The sequence below is a fragment of the Oncorhynchus clarkii genome, chromosome 8 (genome assembly GCF_045791955.1).
Source record: "Oncorhynchus clarkii lewisi isolate Uvic-CL-2024 chromosome 8, UVic_Ocla_1.0, whole genome shotgun sequence".
Classification (NCBI taxonomy): Eukaryota; Metazoa; Chordata; class Actinopteri; order Salmoniformes; family Salmonidae; genus Oncorhynchus; species Oncorhynchus clarkii.
The window spans coordinates 29,358,460-29,379,711 of record NC_092154.1 but is presented as its reverse complement, the minus strand read 5'-3'; the positions used below and the strand labels follow the sequence as shown (position 1 = coordinate 29,379,711).

Sequence of the window (21,252 nt, the reverse complement as noted above, 5' to 3'; positions counted from 1 at the left end):
TTACACCATCCAATCTGGTTTGCATTTAGTGGGACTATCATTTGTTTTTCAACAGGAAAATGACCCAACACACATCCAGGCCGAAGTAAGGGCTATTTGACCAAAAAGGAGAGTGATGGAGTGCTGCATCAGATAACCTAGTCTCCACAATCACCTGACCTCAACCCAACTGAGATGGTTTGGGATGAGTTGGACGTGAAGCTAGTTGAGAGAATGCCAAGAGTGTGCAAAGCTGTCATTAAGGCAAAGGGTGGTTACTTTGAAGAATATCAAATAGGAAATATATTTTGATTTGTTTAACACTTTTTCTGTTACTACAGGATTCCATGTGTGTTATTTCATAGTTTTAATGTCTTCACTATTATTCTACAATAGTACAAATAATGGAAAACCCCTGAATGAGCAGCTGTGTCCAAACTTTTGACTGGTACTATATTATTTTTATCCCTCATTTAATAAAGTTTTTCCTTTATTTTGGCAGTTATCTGTAGTTAGCGGTGTGTGCGTTAGTAGCAGACATTGTGTGGTGACGACGTCACCCGCCCTGAGACCTAGAAGTTCACTGGGTTTTCTAGGTCAGTGGTAGGACTGTACTGAGTATGAAGTGTTGTTGTTTCGAGCCACCTGGTTTGAGCCCAGGTCAAGACAGGTAGGGATCTAGCCCAATAGGCAAATCTGACACGTCTTATTGATGTAATTTTTGGTTGATCAAAATAGACAACCATAATATGACATTTCCCTGGTTGGTTGGTAAAGTTGGTTGTAATATGATTATATTATGTCTTCTCAACAAGAAAACCATCTTAAACAGTTTGTGCAAAATTTGGACGAACAGCATTTTCACAGATTTGTCTGCTCAATAATGTATTTAAATGTGGACACCCACGTCATAAAAGTTCATCTGGAAGTTCTGGAATTTACCAGAACCATGGGAACTTACCATTACATTGCAAAAAACATGCTGCTGAACTCCTGAACGTTTTCTGAACTCACACTTTGAGAGGTGTTTTACAGTTCACCCATATCAATATCCCAATTTGAATTTCATCTCATCTCTGGTGGACGTCCTACAGTACATAAACATAAATGGTACCGTAGATTTGTCATGATACAACGGGATGCGTGTGATAACGAGCAGCATTAGTTCCGGTGCTTTGGACAAATCACGATTTCACAGGTGTTAGCATCTTTTGAGTTTCGGGAAGGGGAGGGGACATTTGGCCCGTAGACTTGCCCGTGAATCGCAAAGAGAGAGGGTGGTGCTCTTCGTTACGGTTCCTCTTCTCTTAACACATATGGACCCAGCACTTAATTGAGCATCTGACCAATTACACAAGACTTTAGTTCTGGGTTAACCAAGATTACATTTCAATTATTATCCTGAATGTGTCATGCTGTCAGGTTTTTTTATGCTTCTTTTTTTTATACTGCTGTAAATAAAATATATATTTGACTAACGCTCAAAGTTGCATCTGTTTAATTAATGAAAATGTTTATACATTCAAGCTCCAGGAAACATTAGTCTCTGTTTTGGGTCACAGTAGTATTTACTGAATAGTGTATCATTGTGTACATAGAGATAAGAAGTGCTGTACTTGTAAATGTTTACTTGATCTCCATTTGCTGGTAATGATGATTGAAGTCACTGCTGTGACTGGAAGACATGTTTGCCTTACCACTTCCCTGTGAAGACACACACACACACACAGTCAACCCAGGCAGTCGCCAAGTCCTCTTAAGGACCATGGGAAAGTGTCTGGTCGCTGCTAGGACCTCAGTCTCAAGGTTAGCTGTCCATCAGGAGAAGGAGGAGAGGAAGGTTTGAGTGTGTGTGTGTGTGTGTGTGTGTGTGTGTGTGCGCGTGTTTGTGTGTGTTTGCCAGCTGAGTCAGCCCAAATGAAAGGAGTGACACAGCGATTCTGCTGAAAGCTAATTTCTTCACTCTCCCCCTGGCACGTTATGTAAGGCCCCAAGGCCCTGAACAGAGAGCCACCACAGAGCTGCCAGTTACAATGAGTATGGCTTGACCAGTGGCCAAAACAACAAAGACTACTACAGCCATCAAAATAACTACATAACTTCTACTGCTGCCTATAGCCTACTCATCTTGAGAAGGAACTTGGATCATACATGGCTTCTTTTGAAACAGATCAGACAGTTTAGTCTACTTCTAACAGAGGCACAGTGACTTTCAACTTATGATATAGGCCCTACAACATTTGACTCACTACTTTGTAACTGAAGAGGGGACAACCAATAGAGGAGTGGCTTTTGGCCCCCTCAGCAGCCATTTTGAGGCTTGATAGTTCTCAGTCGCTCACTTGCTCAGGATGACTCCTTGAAAAAGACAGAGGGCTTACTAGCAGAGGGACAGGAGTGATGGTGTGGTTATAGTAAATGAATCACAGACCCATGGCTTCTACTTGATAATATTTATTCTGTGGTTGTGTCACTGACTCCTCTGCCACTGAATGACTATATGGTCAGCATAAGGAATTAGCGTTAGCCTTGACAATGAAAGACTGGGAGTTTCGTGCCCTGACTCATATTCAGCAATGATCCATGTTGTCTTCTCTGATAGACCCTGGTGTACTGTATGTATTATGGTAATGACCCTTGGATGGCATGGTAGCCTGTAGCAGCAGACTATGTTTGAAAGCATCTGGGGCCCTCAATTCGTGTGCTGTGAATTTCTTTGCTGTGAACGTCAGTCTCTGGTACTGTACCATGCCTTAAATCGGTGTGTGAAGAAGGGCGTGAAGGGTAGGAGGCTGTTGCGGTCTGCAAAGATTGTCTCCTCACAAAAGATTTGACCTTTTAAATGGCTGACTGAGCTTACTGCATTTCAACAAAATGTTATTCTGATATCATAAAGGATACTCTTTCGTACAGACCCATTTCCTGTCCGTATCATGAAAAGTTCCAAGCGCACCTCCAAAACCTCTTTGTGTACCTAGCAGTAGATACGATCACATGCAATTTCAAATGCAGCTCGTGCAAGTTAACAAACACGTAATCACATGCTTATCGTCTACAACATTATAGATGTCATCAGAGGATTGCTTACCTAGAAATCCAGCGAGGCAAAGTGAAATATCACACATAGAGTAATAGAAGAATAATATAATTGTTGAACATAGCTATAGCCATCAGTTTTGCATGTTTTCATGGTCATCACTCGCTCACTGTTAAGTTTGTCAAGGTCCCAGCGTTAGCTATCCTGCTACAGAGCTTGTTGATGTCGGGATGTGCGCACATTACTCGAATGTGATGTTTGATGATAAATAGAAAATGGTACTATGCCCCTCATGAGTGCACATCCTCAAGTCCTTGAGGATGGGCCATATTCAATCAAAATCATGTTTGGAGGACAGATGGCCTGGCTACAGGACGTGTCTCATCCACCCATCTCTGAGGGACCCAGATTGTTTTTACAGTATCACCACAAATGAGCAAAAGCATTCCCGACCATTGCTGAAACTTTGAGAGAGGTGCTACCCCAGATAAGTAGTGGGGAGAGTGACTGGATTAATGTGTATGGGCTGAGTGGCTTCAGAACTGAGAAAGTTTCCCATTTGTTTGTTTTTAAGGGTTTCAGACAGACAGAGGCCTTGTATCCCAAAACCGTCACCATGCAAAGTTGAGATACCTCATATGCTGATATGATGATTAAGTATGGGTCGAAAAATGTTAATGCCAACAAAGGGGATTGTCTCACACTACAGCTACGTATGAGGAGCATATAGCCATTTTCAGAGTCTTTCCCTGAAAAAGCAGACAGCATATACAGACTTTATTCTGGTTTAAAAAGCCAAGAGATCTTATAGAGATCATGTCCATCTTATTTGTCTGTTACCATTATGGACACAGCACGACGGTCCACATCATCTAAAAGTGACATTATGGTGAGAACGAACACAGAGCCCTCCCAGGACCTCCTGGACACATTGATCAAGCCCAGTCTTGCCATCCCTGCAGGGACCCATAATTGAGTTATTTGGGTCCTTGCCTGAAAGGGTCACATATCTTGGATCTCTTAATTAGGGGAGCGACAGGATGGGTAGGTTGAGTTAGGGAAGGAGGCCACTGTGTTCGCTCACGGGGCCATTAAAGGCGGCAGAAAGTCATTTGGAGAACAGGATAACTCACTTTGATGACCCTCAGCAGCTGTGAATCAGCCACTGCAATATACTGCTCACTGGCTGCATAATACCAGGCCCAGCTCTCTCCAGGTCTAAGCTCTTAAACGCTGGTGGCCATTTTTTATTCACAATTACAAATGAAAGCTGTTGTGTGGATTTACGTCTTATCTATCTGTAGGGAAGTATACCTCTTGGGAGAAGTGTCACATTTTCCATTTAGATTCCATTATTCTTCTTTTTTTATTAGATGAGTTTAATGTGTCACATGCATTAAACTCTGACTAAATCCTTGTGCATAGCCAGTAACTTACCCACTAGTATGTTTATGGTTTAGATAGGCCTTCCTCTACAATCATAATGTCAAATGGCTTTCGTAACCAACTCCTGTGTGCTTTTTCTTTTAATCACAGTGCTTTTCAACATAATAGTAGGTATACAGTAGCTTGGATTCTATTAACTATTGATCTCAAGATCTTCAGATCTTTGACCTATGCTTAAGACAGATTTTTGGTAGAAAAGACAAGTGATGTATGCATTGGCTTCAGTGGAGTGCAATGGAAGATGTTACACACCTCCTCATTTCTGAAACTGCAGATTCTGCAGAGTAGTGTCAGATGGTATGATTGGTTGACTGAGGTTTGCTCACTTCCATCCAGTTTGGCTACTTTCCTTGCTAGCATTTGTTAGAATGATAATGGCTTGATAGGCAATATGTAGTATTCTGTGCATGGCTAGCCAACTAGCTAGCCTTGTCTAGTAAGACGAGTGTTGCTGGCAAACTATTTTTTTTAAAACAACATTTATTTCACCTTTATTTTACCAGGTAGGCTAGTTGAGAACAAGTTCTCATTTGTAACTGCGACCTGGCCAAGATAAATGTATTGTGTAACATGAAGTCCTATGAGTGTCACCTGATGAAGATCATCAAAGGTTAGTGATTAATTTTATCTCTATTTCTGATTTTTGTGACTCCTCTCTTTGGCTGGAAAAATGACTGTGTTTTTCTGTGACTTGGCTCTGACCTAACATAATCGTTTGTGGTGCTTTCGCTGTAAAGCCTATTTGAAATCGGACACTGTGGTGGGATTAACAAGAAGCATATCTTTAAAATGGTGTGAAATACTTCTATGTTTGAGGAATTTTAATTATGGGATTTCTGAATTTGGCGCCCTGCACTTTCACTGGCTATTGTCATATCGATCCCGTTAGCGGAAACTCAGCCCTAAGAAGTTTTAAGAGCAGTTGGAGGCCACGGAAGGAGAGTTGTATGGCATTGAAGCTCATCTGGACGTTAGTTAACACAGTGAAAGAAGGGCCATAGGTATACAGAATGGTGTCGTCTGCGTAGAGGTCGATCAAAGTATCACCAGCAGCAAGAGCGACATCATTGATGTATACAGAGAAGAGAGTCGGCCCGAGAATTGAACCTTGTGGCACCCCCATAGAGACTGCCAGAGGTCCGGACAACAGGCCCTCCGATTTGATATACTGAACTCTATCAAAGAAGTAGTTGGTGAACCAGGCGAGGCAATCATTTGAGGAACCAAGGCTGTTGAGCCAATAAGAATGTTGTGATTGACAGAGTCGAAAGCCTTAGCCAGGTCGATGAAGACGGCTGCACAGTAATGTCTCTAAGTTGGCAGGCTAGCTTGCTGCTGTAGCTGAAGTAATAGTAAGCTAATAGCTATAAGAAATTGTAAACAATTTGAACCTATCTATCTAGCTAGATTGCTAGCTTCATTGTATCCATCTGCAGTCAAAATAATATTCTCCCCACTTGTGTCGTAAGCATAAATGCTTTGAATCTTGTGGAGGGTGCATGCACATTTCACTTTTGACTTGCGACAGATTGGCCAATGCTTGTCTTCTCTACCATGAATATGGATATACTCTTCAGAGTCAATTGATTTCAAATGAACCAACAAGGGAGTTAAAGGACACAGGCGCAAGACATAGAACAACTGTATGCATCAGATGAAGTTACAGGAGCAGTACTGTTCACATGTTGACATCTGATTATTTTTGTCACCTGTGTCATAGGAAACCCCTACGGAAGGAGGAGAATGGAACAAGCCGAGGGGAGTACGCCATGAGCTCGCGCAGCAAGAAGACGATGGACACCAACAACACAGGGGTGTAGGAAGTGCCCAGATAGAAGGATCACGGCAACCACAACCCCAAACCACTAGAAATGACAAGAATCCCTCCTTGACTTTGAGAAGGCAGGGGGACTGGTAGGAGGGAGAGTATGAACTTGCAACCCAACAGCAAATCATGCTTCAGACCATTGTGGGACCATATGAAAGAGAGCTTGGCTGTAGGTCTGTGAAAGAGAATAGCATTGATAAATATATTAATCCGGGTTTGGAACTCAGTAGCTGACTCCTTCACACGCAGGGCTTGAGGGCTTAGCACTGGAAGCCTTAACGGGATGGCTCGTCTAGTGTGGACTCGATGTCTAGCGGGCACTCGATAACAGCTGCCAGCACATTGGCCAAATCTGTAAGTCCATACATCACCTTGGAGACACCTAAGTGGACAGAAGCCACACGAAATACAGAGGATAAAAAATCGCATGCACTTTCTGTTGAATGCAATGATTTCTGTCTTTCTCTTTCTGCACTTCCCGCAACCCTCCACGTTTCATTGTCTTGTCCCCCCCCCTTCCCCTTCCTCTCCTGCCTCTGAAGGTTCCTTGATGACGCCTTTTGTTAATTGACATTCTACTTGAAACACAAAATCATGTTGATGGACAAGGATTGCAGTGGTCTGTACACCAAAATATGACAAAAGAAGAACTGTGAAGAGTTCAATGTATTGCTTTTGGTCTCTGACTATGCAATTTGAAAGGATATGAGATATGTTCCCATGGGTTGTTTCTTTATTATGAAAATAGGACATGAGAGTATCCAATGCCGACCAGTTATGGATCCTGTTTAGTGCTTTCCGATGCAGATCTGCATTTGAATTTCTGTAGTATGTGTACTACAGTATGTCTAGACTATATTAATCAATGAGAGAACTCAGCCCATAGAAATACACATATGTGACTCAAAGAGTTTTTACAGGGGCTATATTCAATGTGGATTTAGCAATATGACATCATGATGCACAGCGGAGCGACTTCCTGCTTACAGAAATGTGGGCATGCCTCAAGAGGGGGCTCAAATTGGGAAGAGCCAATAGCGGCAGTCTTTCAAGTTTGTTCATTTGTTATTGCCCCGCTGTGTATGATGATGCAATATTGCTGAGTCTACCTTTAAGAAAGGTAGAATTAACCTTTTTATTTTTATTTGTAAGTATATGGTTTCCCCAAAAAATGCATTCCAAAATTGCATTCTGTACTCTTTTGTCAAAGTCTCTATTGTAAAGTTTGGCTCCAGGATTCTGGATTTGGGTTAATGACCTACACCTTAAATGCACTGAAAACTTTGGATGTTAGCTTTGCCTATGGGCTTTCCACCCTTAACAAAGCCAGGGTTCAGCATTTCATTAATGGCTAATCTGCAGTTTCTACCCTAATAGTCTACTGGATACATATCTAAAAGACAGTTGTAAAATGACTGCGCAGGAGGGGCGCTCCAAAATAAGGGAGGGGTGTGTAACTTTTGTTTTTGCTTTGGGGAGGATTGTGTCAATTTTTATTGGGCACAGGGGAGGGTATTGCATTTTTCCCCTGGTTTACATTTGCTGTTTTGCAGGTTTTCCTATATAATTTATTCCATCCTAGCCAACTTTACCCATCTGCTTGCATGGGCCTACCTTATACACTAGCCTATGCCACAGTACCCACATTGGCTGCCGCCGCCGGCTCTGGGCTCATATTCGTCACACTCGTACCTTTGATATTTGCCACTCCAAAGGCCACAAAACAACATGTTTTTCAGAATAAGCCCGATTTTGAGTGCTTCCACAAAAGCTCTGTGGTGCAGAAACGTGAAGCGAAAGCCACGGTGCAATCAATCAGGAGGTGGACAGCACATGAGGATGAAATTATGCTAATTGACTAACAACAACAGATCTATGTGTTGAAGACGATTTCTTCCTATTTAAGAAATAAAAGGTAGGCCTACCTGTTTTAACAGACAAAACTAAAGGCTATCCATAGATTTGTTGGCCAATTCCTCCAATAGTGTCACCACTCCTTAAATACCTCTGTGTCTGTGAATGGCTTGGTCTGTTAAGTTAAAACCAGTGCTCGAATTGAAGGAGTAGGCCTATGTGAGGGTATGCCATAGCCTACTTTCTTGTTAAAGAAACTGGCAAAATCATACCCCTTGTTAGGTTAAGATTTTGAAGAAATTAAAACGGATTCTGCATATATAAAGTGACTTTATAACAATGTTTTTCTCCCCGATGCTTTATGCTAGAAACAAGCTGCAAAATGCCCAAAGACGCAACTCCGATGCATATGGGGAATATCTTTGGTTTGTCTCTGCTATGAAGTTTTATAGCCGAGAATATTTCAAAAAAACATTGCTTGGGAAGTAATCTAATAGGCCTACAATGTGTAACTCTGTCGCTACCAATTGAGCTATTCACTTTCTCTAAAAGGGAAGATTTTTAAACCCAGGCAGTTTTTAGGAATGCGCTTGTGACCGTCTCTTGTTGGGTTAAGCCATGTAAGAGCAGCCAGCAGTTAAAGCTTACATTTTTCTGCGTCGGGCTTCTGTCTGGGGTGGCAAGTAGGCTACAATGCTTAGAATCATATAACATCTTAGATTTAATTATTTGCAAACAGCGACAGTTTGGTTGCAAACAAGACACACTGGTTTAGCATCGGAGAAATGTGGTAAAATTAATACATATCTCTCTGTTCATTCTTCCCTGAAACTTCTATTTTCTAAATCGGCCTTTCTTTTGGGACATTTTGGGAGCGACAGTTTCTCTTGCAACCAAGCGGATTGTTTTGAGCTAATAAAAAGTAGGGTAGGCTGCCTGTTTTTCCCCAATCAGCGCACAGATAAATAGACATAAGCTACAAAACTAATTCACCTAGAGACATTTTGGTCTCTATTCAATCTGTATCGCTGAAGCGTGACAGATCCGGCGATAGAAATGTAAAGGTATTTCCCGATTGAGCTGACGAATGCAGAGTTTACCGTGAACATTGCCTTTACATTTCAATCGCGATGTAAAGCTCAACTTCCACGGTGTAGATTGAGTAGAGCCGTTTATCTACACGAGTATGTTATTGTCATTGAATTAGTGATGTACTAAACATTTTGTGTTCAAAATGGTGTTCAAAATAGTGTAGGCCTATGAATAGGGCTGCTATTATATTATGTTCTGGCCCGACGACTATTAGCTCAGAAAAAAAACGATATAATAAAATACATTTAGCTAATATCTTCAGTCATGTACATTGACTAGAATTGCATGATATGTGTTTATAAAAGGTACTTTTTTTTATCTGACCTGCAAATATGCACCCCCTGATGGTATTTAGGAGGTAGGCCTAATTTATCACTATTACTGTGGTTGTAATCATTATTTTGAGTTAATTCAATGAAAGGGGAGGGTTTTTCATTATTTTCAATTACAAGGGGGGGGGGGTCATGTGAAAATATGTTTTACGTTGGGGAGGGGGGTGCATTTTAAACGTTTTTTTAATGACGTCTCGAGTTGGAACCCCCCTCCCATGCAGTAATTTTCGAAGAGTCCCTAATAGCTACCGCAGTAAATTACTCCACCTACAATATGTCTGGTACTGCATTGTTTTCAAGGTGTGTTTCCTAAAAGCATTGTAGCTAACATGGTTGATTATTTCTCAAAGTCAATGTACCCGATATCATCATGAATTAAATGTCATGCTCAAATCATCCCAAAGTCTCCAAAAGGGATTGTGTAGAAATGTGACTTGGTGAGAAGTCATTGACCTGGTTAGAAGCCATTGCTAATATTGCATTTGATTGGAAAATGCTGGAAGCCGATAGTGGTCAGTAGATGCATAAGCAAACTGATTACGGTTAGGAAGGTTAGGAAACAAACATGTCATTTTGTAATTTGGTTGTACTATCCCTTTAATCTACGTAAACATTTTGACGTGTATCCTTTTTTTTGCCGAATGATCTGCCTGTGGTTAGATCAAAAAGTTATATTTCTTCTGAAGAGTGATTCTTCCAATCCCCCTCTCCCTAAGGATACACAGCTTTAGTGGGCTGTAGGAAAGTGGGTCATAATGGGTTAACATGCTGAAATTCAACATACATTAAAATCAAACATTTATTCACATCAGAAGAAGAGTAAAATACAATGATAACAGAGCTCATAGATCATCATCTTGCACACAAAGGTAACTGTCTGTATGTCCAAGCTGTCCGTCCTTCTTCATTTCATGCTACAAAAGAAATCATACTGGACACACTCTTTGCATAGTCTATACCTACAGCCCATACAGTCTATACCTACAGTTAACTCCACTACATGAACATAGTGGTGTATTATAATGTACAAAATAAGTATAACAAAAATAGCATGAATGTAAATATCAGTATTAAAATACTTGTCTTCTTGACTGTTTCTCGTGTGTACAGAGTAAATAACATACTGTACGTTTATAGGATTAAATATTAAGAAACAAGATGTTGAAATGCTACCAGTCTGAGTTGAGTAAATGTTGTTGTGTGTCTGGAACAAGCCATTCATGTATATTTGAGTAATTAAAGGTTGTTGCACAATGTATGCATCACATACCAAAACAATAAATATATACATATATATATTGTGCATTGAACTAATTTAAATTGCAACCTGCTGACTTTTTTTTAGTTTTCAATAAAATTGTACTATTGAATATGATCTATTGTCAGTTTGTTCCATATTGCTTCCTCGATGAATCCAAGACTGTGTGGATCGTTGTTGGAGGGATTGTACTGTTGCCAATCAATCAGGGATCAACCCTTTGAAAACACATTGTGCACATTTCTCACTGATGTCAATGCATGATTTAATAAACCCCCCAAAAATCTCAAATTGGGATTTGGCCCTGAAAAACTTGATGAACACAACATTGGAAGGGCACAGACAGTCAATTCAACGTCTATTCCACGTTTGTTCAATGTAACTTCATTCAAATGACATGGAAACAACATTTATTCAGCCAGTGTGTGCCCAGTGGGTACTTACTTTTAGTCCTCAAGGACCTCTAAATACAGGGATTTATTGCAACAGGCTTTTTATGTGTGCTTTATTCCTTTGCATAGTACAATATAGGCTTTGTATTGCTTTACGACTGATTGCATTAACGCACTTCAAAGAAACCTGTACAGGTCGCAGGAGTTAACCAGTTAAATGTAACTAAATGTAATCTAAAATGTAATGTACGTCATCCCCAAAAGTAATTATTTATCATGAGAGGCAGTAAACAATAACTAGTAATGCAGCATACTCTAAGAAAGGTTTAAACCTTTCTGGCCATTTTTTTAAATATAAATTGCTGAGGTGTCGTCACTTTAGAGGACACAAGTTCAAGTACACAGTTGTATATGGTGAAAGTTGTATATGATGAAAAAATATTTCATTTGATGTATTTCCTATTCAACAAAACTGTATGAATAAGGCTTGGAATGACTTATATGCTTTCTAAATATAGTATAATCTGGGCTGGCTCCAGGCATAAGCAACATAAGCGGCCGATTAGGGCCCCCGGCGGTTCTGAGGGCAAAGAGGGTGTAACTCAATATTAGGAAGGTGTATTTTATGTGGTTGAAAATGATATACTGTCAGCTTTTATGTTGCTGAAAGAAATTGCATGTTGAGGCTACACAACAGGTCCCTAAACGCGCAATCGCATTCTCTTAAAGTTATGAAAGGAATAAATCATGTTTCTCAGCTCCTGTTCACATAATGATGGCCGTGGTTTTGCAGACCAGCAAATTTCGGACTATTTGGGAGCCAACCTCACAACCTCTGTTGCCAGTAAACTGAATTTCCTGATACACCGCTGGAGAGTATAATAAAGATTATTAAAAGATTAGAACCTACAGATATTCCCTCATTTGTCCCTATTTGGGAACCCTTTTGGGTGTCACGTAGAACCCTTTGATTTTTTTTTAGAACTCTCTCCCAAGGAACCCTCGTGGGTTCTTCATTTTGTCCCTGTAGGGGAACCCTTTTGGGTTCTACATAGAACCCTGTCATGAAGAACTCTCTGGTTACAGAGTTGTGTAATTTGTCCCGAATGGAGGAACCTTTTGGGGAGCCATGTAGAACCCTTTGATTTGTCCATGTAGGGGAAGCCTTTTGAGTTCCAACCCTGTCACGGAGAACCCCTGGTTCCAGGTAGACCATTTACAGGTTCTACAGTTATACTTATAGTATATAATATATGTGCGTATGGCAGACACGGTAAACAATTACCTGTAATTTGACAGTAAGTTACCAGCTACTGAGTTGCAGTAAAAATACTGTATTTTTACAGTTTTATTGTTGTAAAATGAATGATTGCTTTCCTTACTTTCACTGCACTTTGAAGTGTAGATAGGAGCAATGTGCTGGTGGGGGCACATTAGCATATTTGGCGGCATGGTCTAAAACAATGTACCCTAACCATTCCCACATTTTCTGTGTGTGGATATACAGTGCCTTTAGAAAGTATTCATACCCCTTGACTTATTCCACATTTGGTAGTGTTACAGCCTGAATTCAAAATGGATAAAATATATTTTTTCTATCACCCTTCTATACAAAATATCCGCTAATAACAAAGTGAAACAAATTATATATCATTTTTGCAAATGTATTGAAAATTATATACAGAAATATATCATTTACATAAGTATTCACACCCCTGAGTCAATATTTTGTAGAAGTACCTTTGGCAGTAATTACAGCTGTGAGTCTTTCTAGGTAAGTCATTGGAATGTGCAACATTTATTTTTTTTTCTTTTTTTATTTCACCTTTATTAAATCAGGTAGGCTAGTTTTTTTTAGGCCAGTTGAGAACAAGTTCTCATTTACAATTGCGACCTGGCCAAGATAAAGCAAAGTAGTTCGACACATACAACAACACAGAGTTACACATGGAGTAAAAAAAAAACATACAGTCAATAATACAGTAGAAAAATAAGTCTATATACAATGTGAGCAAGTGAGGTGAGATAAGGGAGGTAAAGGCAAAAAAAGGCCATGGTGGCGAAGTAAATACAACATAGCAAGTAAAACACTGGAATGGTTGATTTGCAATGGAAGAATGTGCAAAGTAGAGATAGAAATAATGGGGTGCAAAAGAGCAAAATAAAGAAATAAATACTGTAGGGAAAGAGGTAGTTGTTTGGGCTAAATTATAGATGTACAGGTACAGTAATCTGTGAGCTGCTCTGACAGCTGGTGCTTAAAGCTAGTGAGGGAGATAAGTGTTTCCAGTTTCAGACATTTTTGTAGTTCGTTCCAGTCATTGGCAGCAGAGAACTGGAAGGAGAGGCGGCCAAAGGAAGAATTGGTTTTGGGGGTGACCAGAGAGATATACCTGCTGGAGCGCGTGCTACAGGTGGGTGCTGCTATGGTGTCCAGCGAGCTGAGATAAGGGGGGACTTTACCTAGCAGGGTCTTGTAGATGACCTGGAGCCAGTTTTGGCGAGGAGTATGAAGCGAGGGCCAGCCAACGAGAGCGTACAGGTCGCAGTGGTGGGTAGTATATGGGGCTTTGGTGACAAAACGGATGGCACTGTGATAGACCGCATCCAATTTGTTTGTAAATGACATCGCCGAAGTCGAGGATTGTTAGGATGGTCAGTTTTACAAGGGTATGTTTGGCAGCATGAGTGAAGGATGCTTTGTTTGCGAAATAGGAAGCCAATTCTAGATTTAACTTTGGATTGGAGATGTTTGATGTGAGTCTGGAAGGAGAGTTTACAGTCTAACCAGACACCTAGGTATTTGTAGTTGTCCACATATTCTAAGTCAGAACCGTCCAGAGAAGTGATGCTAGGTGGGCGGGAGGGTGCGGGTAAAAATCAGAGCCGTCCAGAGTTGAGAACAAGTTCTCATTTCAATCTGCGACCTGGCCAAGAGAAAGTAAAGCAGTGCAACACAAACAACAACAAAGAGTTACACATGGAATTAACAAACATACAGTCAATAATAAAATAGAAAAAGTCTATATACAGTGTGTGCAAAAGAGGAAGGATAAGGGAGGTAAGGCAATATATAGGCCATAGTGGCGAAATAGTTACAATATAGCTATTAAACACTGGAGTGATAAATGTGCAGAAGATGAGTGTGCAAGTAGAGATACTGGGGTGCAAAGGAGCAAAAAATAAATAAATAATAACAGTATGAGGATGAAGTAGTTGGATGGGCTATTTTACAGATGGGCTATTTACAGGTGCAGTGATCTGTGAGCTGCTCTGACAGCTGGTGCTTAAAGTTAGTGAGGGAGATATGAGTCTCCAGCTTCAGTGATTTTTACAGTTCGTTCCAGTTATTGGCAGCAGAGAACTGGAAGAAAAGGCGGCCAAACATTTGTCCATTAGACTTTTACAAATACTTTAAGCTCTGTCAAATTGGTAGTTCATCATTGCTAGATGACCATTTTCAGGTCTTGCTATAGATTTTCAAGTAGACTTTAGTCAAAACTGTAACTCAGCCATTTCTTGGTAAGCAATTCCAGTGTCGATTTGACCTTGTATTTCAGGTTACTGTCCTGCTGAATGGTGAATTAATCTCCAAGTGTCTGGTGGAAAGCTAGAATTTTACATGTGCTTAGCTCCATTCAGTTTTTTTTTTCTCCTGAAAAACTCTCCAGTCCTTAACGATTACTTACAATTGGCTCATTCATCCCCCCTCCTCTCCCCTGTAACTATTCCCCAGGTTGTTGCTGTAAATGAGAACGTGTTCCCAGTCAACTTACCTGGTAAAATAAAGGTAAAAAAATAAATAATTGTTGTGGCCGCAACTGGACTAGTTGGTTCTACAAAGATGTTTCCATCATAACACTCAATAATACATGAATTACATTAGTTAATGAGATCTATTATCAGTTCTGAACATGTATTTTTCTCCTCTATGCTCCCTGCAGCATTATCTATTTTGCTTGAGAGCACATGACAGCCAGGTATTGGTCAGAATACATCTCCGGTGTGGAGGATTGCGTATTAATCCTGCTGTAGAATTCATTGCAGCCAGCAGGTCAAAAGAATGACAAAAATGTGTCACTCAGAAAAAACGAATCATGACTCTCGAGTCAGTAAAAAGAGTAGTTCAAAAATAACAAATCGTTCATAAGCTGCACGTCACTACTCCACTCAGGCTGGATTCCAATAGGAATTAGACATCACTTTGTAAGCCAGCTTGATGCTGGTTTTGCGGGTGACCAGTATATGCTGGTACGCTGGTGACCAGCTTATACTGGTCCCTAGTGTCCAGAACACAGTGAAGGCTGGTCTCCAGCGATAACAAAGCAAAGGCTGGTCACCAGCAAAAGCACAGCAAAGGCTTGTCACTAGCGAAAACACAACAAAGGCTGGTTACCAGCGAAAACACAACGAAGGCTGGTTACCAGCAAAAACACAACGAAGGCTGGTTACCAGCTAAAACACAATGAAGGCTGGTCACCAGTGAAAACACAATGAAGGCTGGTCACCAGTAAAAACACAATGAAGGCTGCTCACCAGCCTATACTGGTCTATGCTGTATGTTTCAGCAAGGTAAACAGGGGACTTGACTGTATACTTTTAGATTTGAAAGAATAGTTTCATGCTGTGGGAAATGGCACATTCCATGTTCTCACTTCCATTGGTCTTAACCAAAACATACTCCTTCCTCCTTTGGTCAAAACTGGCAAATCAGGTTTTTTTATTTTTAGATGTAAAGGATTTTTTTTATTTAGCTGTGTCAAAGCAATAGAGACAGCAATGCAGTTTTGAATTACACCAAGCCAGTGTTTCTGCTTTGCGCCTCGCACAACAAATCAAGCATCCTATCAGCAAAGTGTCAACAACGTGAACCGACCCCAGACTTAATATTCACGTCCTCATTAGTCGTTGTGGCTTTCCCCCAAAAGTCGTGGAGTGCTGATGGATTGCTCGGTCATACCCGCAGCTCCTTCCTCAGTGGAAGGAGAGCTTCGCTGTCAATCATGTGGCTGCCTTCGGCAAGAAGATGGTTTGTTGTTACGGGCCGCCGCAGGTCAATTAAACTGACAGCTGCGAGTCTACATGCCAATCAAAAGTCTGTGTGTACCAGGATCCCTCTGAAATGAAAGCTAACTTTTAGCCTAGGACTGATTTTGAATAGGATTTCAAATGTATGTCCCACCCATGTATTGTATGGACTTATACTAAGTCAGCCAATACCAGAGAAGGAAATAGGAACAAATGTATCATACCCAGGAAGTAATTTTATTTACTGACCTTTGTCATACATTTTAGAAATGTATGATCCACACATATCTGATATCAGGTGAAGCAGACCAAGCACACGTGATGTACTGCATAAGTTATCACCACACAAGTGACACAGTCAGTGTACAAAATATGTGCAAGTGGTGATAGAGTCAGGAAGGGAGGGAGAGAGGGATGAAGGGATGGATGGGGGGGTTACAGTAGAGAACAAGAGCGACCAAAGGAATGCAAATGAGCAATGCTCTGAACCATGCTCCAACCTCTTCGACTCAGATGTGCAATTTGAAGATAATGCGATTAGACGGTCTGGGCCATTTTGAACACTCATGCATCGGTCGCACTGCCAGGGAGGCTGGATGGGCGCGGGAACCAAAGGGGAAGTGACAGCCTTTAAATCGCCGAGGGAAGCAGGGAGAGGGAGACCCTTGTCTAGTCGTCTGGATGACCCAACAGAAATAGCTCCAGCCTAAGATGGGAGGTATCTAAAGAAGCTCCAAAAAGGAGGGGAACAATGTCCTGATGCAGGCAAATACAACTGTATGTGTGTGTGTGTGTGTGTGTGTGTGTGTGTGTGTGTGTGTGTGTGTGTGTGTGTGTGTGTGTGTGTGTGTGTGTGTGTGTGTGTGTGTGTGTGTGTGTGTGTGTGTGTACATGCATGATGGTCTGTGAGTGTACAGCATAATGTACGCACTTCAGTGAGGGCTAAGGAGAACCACCCTCGATTTCCTACCTGGAGGAACCTCCACTTACAAATGATGATGTTATAGACATTTTTCCCCCTTTGAAGCATGGTCATCAGGTAATTCCCTTTCAAAATAATCTGCAGGATATCTGTGTGATCTCAGTCCCCTTATTCCCGACCAAAAGAAATGCACTAATGTTTGTTGTGGTCAACTTATTGGTCAGGGTGAGTCATCAACAACAATAACTTTAACAACAACTTCAGCGAATAGCACTTTAAGCCATCCCCAGACTGTTCCACATGAAACAATACTACAGTTTACTATCGAATACTATAGTACTTGCTATAGAATTTGCTAGTTAACTTTAGTATACTGTAGAACACTATACTACACACTATAGTATCCTACTGTAGAATACTATAGTAAATACTAGAGTATTATCCGGAAAGAGATACTGTTGTAAATACTAAACTAAAGTCCGAAAATACACCACAGTGTCCCGCAAAAATTGTTTTTTAAAACTATACTAACAGTACAGTCTTACATTTTGCATATACCCCACCCATCCCCATCATCCCAATTTGTCCCACCCATTAGTGAGAAACCTACATCCCAAATATAGACCATATAGTGTGTTCCCTACAGGTTAAAGAAAAAAGCAGAAGTACTGAACTCTCTGTTCAGATGCCAGACTTACCTACAGGTTATGGGAAATGTGTTCTTTGAGTATTTGTTGGTGATAGGATTACCAAGGCGTTGGAGCTAATTTGAGCTTAATTAATCTGCTTGTCAGCAATAAATAGCGGTGTGTGATTTTCAGATACACTGTTTTCAGAAAAACGATGTAGTGCAGCAGTAAGTCGTTGGCTTTAGTAGCCTATATTCAGTTGGAAGGCTAGAGTAGGTTCGCATCTTACATCATGCTTCCATTTTTTGCCTTCAGTTTAATATTTTTCAAAAATGGAATCTATGGCATTATTTAGGATGCTTAAGACAGAATTGTTTTATTTTTTATTTTACCCTTATTTTACCAGGTAAGTTGACTGAGAACGCATTCTCATTTACAGCAATGACCTGGGGAGTAGTTACAGGGGAGAGGAGGGGATATGAAAGCTTATACTATACTAAATAAAGCAAATAATTTGAACAACAGTGCAGAAAGTGTGGTTTCACATAAATCTTTTCCAAAACTTTGGGTCTTCAACGGGATTCTACCTCATACCCTCACATCCATGAATGTTCCGTAGTTCCCTACTGTACTTACTAAGCTACCAGGAGAAGCTTTTAATATAAAATCCTAATTATACCTACGGTGAAAGCACCTGGACCACAGAAAAATCAGTGGGATTTTGCACAACACGGTTTGAAAAAGCATGTAATCAAACAAAGCTTTGATGACCTACACTACTGTTCAAAAGTTTGGGGTCACTTACAAATGTCCTTGTATTAGAGAGAAAAGCACCTTTTTTGTCCTTGAAAATAACATGAAATTGATAAGAAATACAGTGTAGACAGTGTTAGTGTTGTAAATTACTATTGTAGCTGGAAATGGCATTTTTCTTAATGGAATATCTACATAGGTGTATTATCAACAACCAAAACTCCTGTGTTCCAATGGCACGTTGTGTTAGCTAATCCAAGTTTATCGTTTTAAAAGGCTAATTGATCGTTAGAAAACCCCTTTTGCAATTATGTTAGCACAGCTGAAAACTGTAGTGCTGATTAAAGAAGCAATACAACTGGCCTTCTTTAGACTAGTTGGAGCATCAGCATTTGTGGGTTCGATTACAGGCTCAAAATGTCCAGAAACAAATCACTTTCTTCTGGAACTCGTCAGTCTATTCTTGTTCTGAGAAAGGAAGGCTATTCCTTGCGAGAAATTTCCTAGAAACGGAAGATCTCGTACAACGCTGTGTATTGCTCCCTTCACAGAACAGAACTTCCATTAAAGTGATACACGCACCGGCACACTACTTCGAAGTTAGCTGCTTCGATGCATGCCTCGGAGCTCCGGTATCAAACGTGTTTGTCCAGTAGGTTTCCTCAAGGAGAAAGACCCCACTTCTATGTCAAATAAGATTTCTCAAAATCACTCAAGTCTGCAAAAACTACAGAAATACTACAGTATTTATACCGTAGTAAACTGCATATACTATAGAATACTACAGTAATGTCTGCAAAAACACTACAGTGAATACTATAGTATATACATATACCATAGTATTTATTTCATGTGGGGTGTTATGGCTGAAGAGTTTGTTTGTTATTTCACATCAATATGTGGAGTGTTTACATGTTTAGTCTTCCAGTCTTCAGTGCAGGATGAAATCACTACTTTTTCAATTTCATTTTTTCTGTTCCCAGCCGCAGTTGGTAAAAATGGCTGCAATGATGTCAAAGTTGTAACAGGACGTTTTGTAAACATATTTTTTGCAACAAGAAAATTACATACAGTGCATTCGGAACGTATTCAGACCCCTTCCCCTTTTCCACATTTAGTTATTCAAACCTTTTGCTATCAGACTCGAAATTGAGCTCAGGTGTATCCTGTTTACATTGATCATTCTTGATAAATTTCTACAACTTGATTGGAGTTCACCTGTGGTCAATTCAAATGATTGGACATGATTAGACACCTGTCTATATAAGGTCCCACAGTTGAGAGGGCATGTAAGAGCAAAAACTAAGCCATGAGGTTGATAGAATTGTCTGTAGAGCTCTGAGACAGGATTGTGTCGAGGCACAGATCTGGGGAAGGGTAAAACATTTCTGCAGCCTTGAAGGTCCCCAAGAACACAGTGGCCTCCATCATTCTTACATGGAAGAAGTTTGGAACCACCAAGACTCTCCTAGAACGGGTTGCCCAGCCAAACTGAGCAATCAGGGGGAGAAGGGCCTTGGTCAGGGAGGTGACCAATAAACCAATAATCACACTGACAGTGCTCCAGAGTTCCTCTGTGGAGATGGGAGAACCTTCTAGAAGGACAACCATCTCTGCAGCACTCTACCAATCAGGCCTTTATGGTAGAATGGCCAGACGGAAGCCACTCCTCAGTAAAAGGCACATGACAGCCCGCTTGGAGTTTGCCAAAAGGCAAGATTCTATGGTCTGATGAAGCCAAGATTGAACTCTTTGGCCTGAATGCCAAGTGTCACGTCTGGAGGAAACCTGGCACCATCCCTACGGTGAAGCATGGGGGTGGCAGCATCATGCTGTGGGGATGTTTTTCAGCGGCAGGAACTGGGAGACTAGTCAGGATCGAGGGAAAGATGACGGGAGCAAAGTACAGAGAGATCCTTGATGAAAACCTGCTCCAGAGCGCTCAGGACCTCAGACTGGGCAGAGGTTCGCCTTCCAACAGGACAACGACCCTAAGCATACAGCTAAGACAACGCAGGGGTGGCTTTGGGACAAGTCTCTGAATGTTCTTGAGTGGCCCAGCCAGAGTCCAGACTTGAAACTGATCGAACGCTGCTGTTCATCGACGCTCCCCATCCAACCAGACTGAGCTTGAGAGGTTCTGCAGAGAAGAATGGGAAAATCTCCCCAAATACAGGTGTGCCAAGCTTGTAGCGTCATACTCAAGAAGACTCAATGCTGTAATCGCTTCCAATGTTGCTTCAACAAAGTTCTGAGTGAAGGGTCTGAATACTTATGTGAATGTGATATTTCCTTTTTTTTTAAATATCCATTTGGAAACATTTCATGTTTTTGCTTTGTCGTTATGGGGTATTGTGTGTAGATTGATTAGAATAAGGCTGTAACGTAACAAAATGTGTCTGAATACTTTCTAAATGCACTGTATTTTCTTATATGGTTGTCTGACCAGATAACAACTAGAATGTTTTATTTAACTTTTGAATTTTATCAGGTTTTATCTTCCTGGGGTCTGGCAAAATTAAGTCAGTTATACCATTTTTAAAACATTACAATACATTCATAACAGATTTCAGGCCCCTACTCCACTACCACAAAACTACAAACACAACATCCATGTGTATAGCGCATATGTTATTATGTGTGTGTATGCATGTGTCTGTGCCTATGTTTGTGTTGCTTCATTACTCCATTGTAAACCAAAG

The 21,252-nt window shown here is 40.7% G+C and overlaps 1 protein-coding gene across 1 annotated transcript in view; it reads left to right on the top strand.

The window, feature by feature from the left end:
• Positions 1–10,938, top strand: part of LOC139415243 (proline rich membrane anchor 1) — a 65,051-nt gene extending 54,113 nt beyond the window's left edge. Inside the window, exon 4 of the mRNA XM_071163192.1 lies at positions 6,183–10,938. Coding sequence (XP_071019293.1) covers positions 6,183–6,282 — 100 coding nt within the window. The 3' untranslated portion in view covers positions 6,283–10,938. The remainder of the gene's footprint in view (positions 1–6,182) is intronic.
• Positions 10,939–21,252: the final 10,314 nt, after the last annotated feature.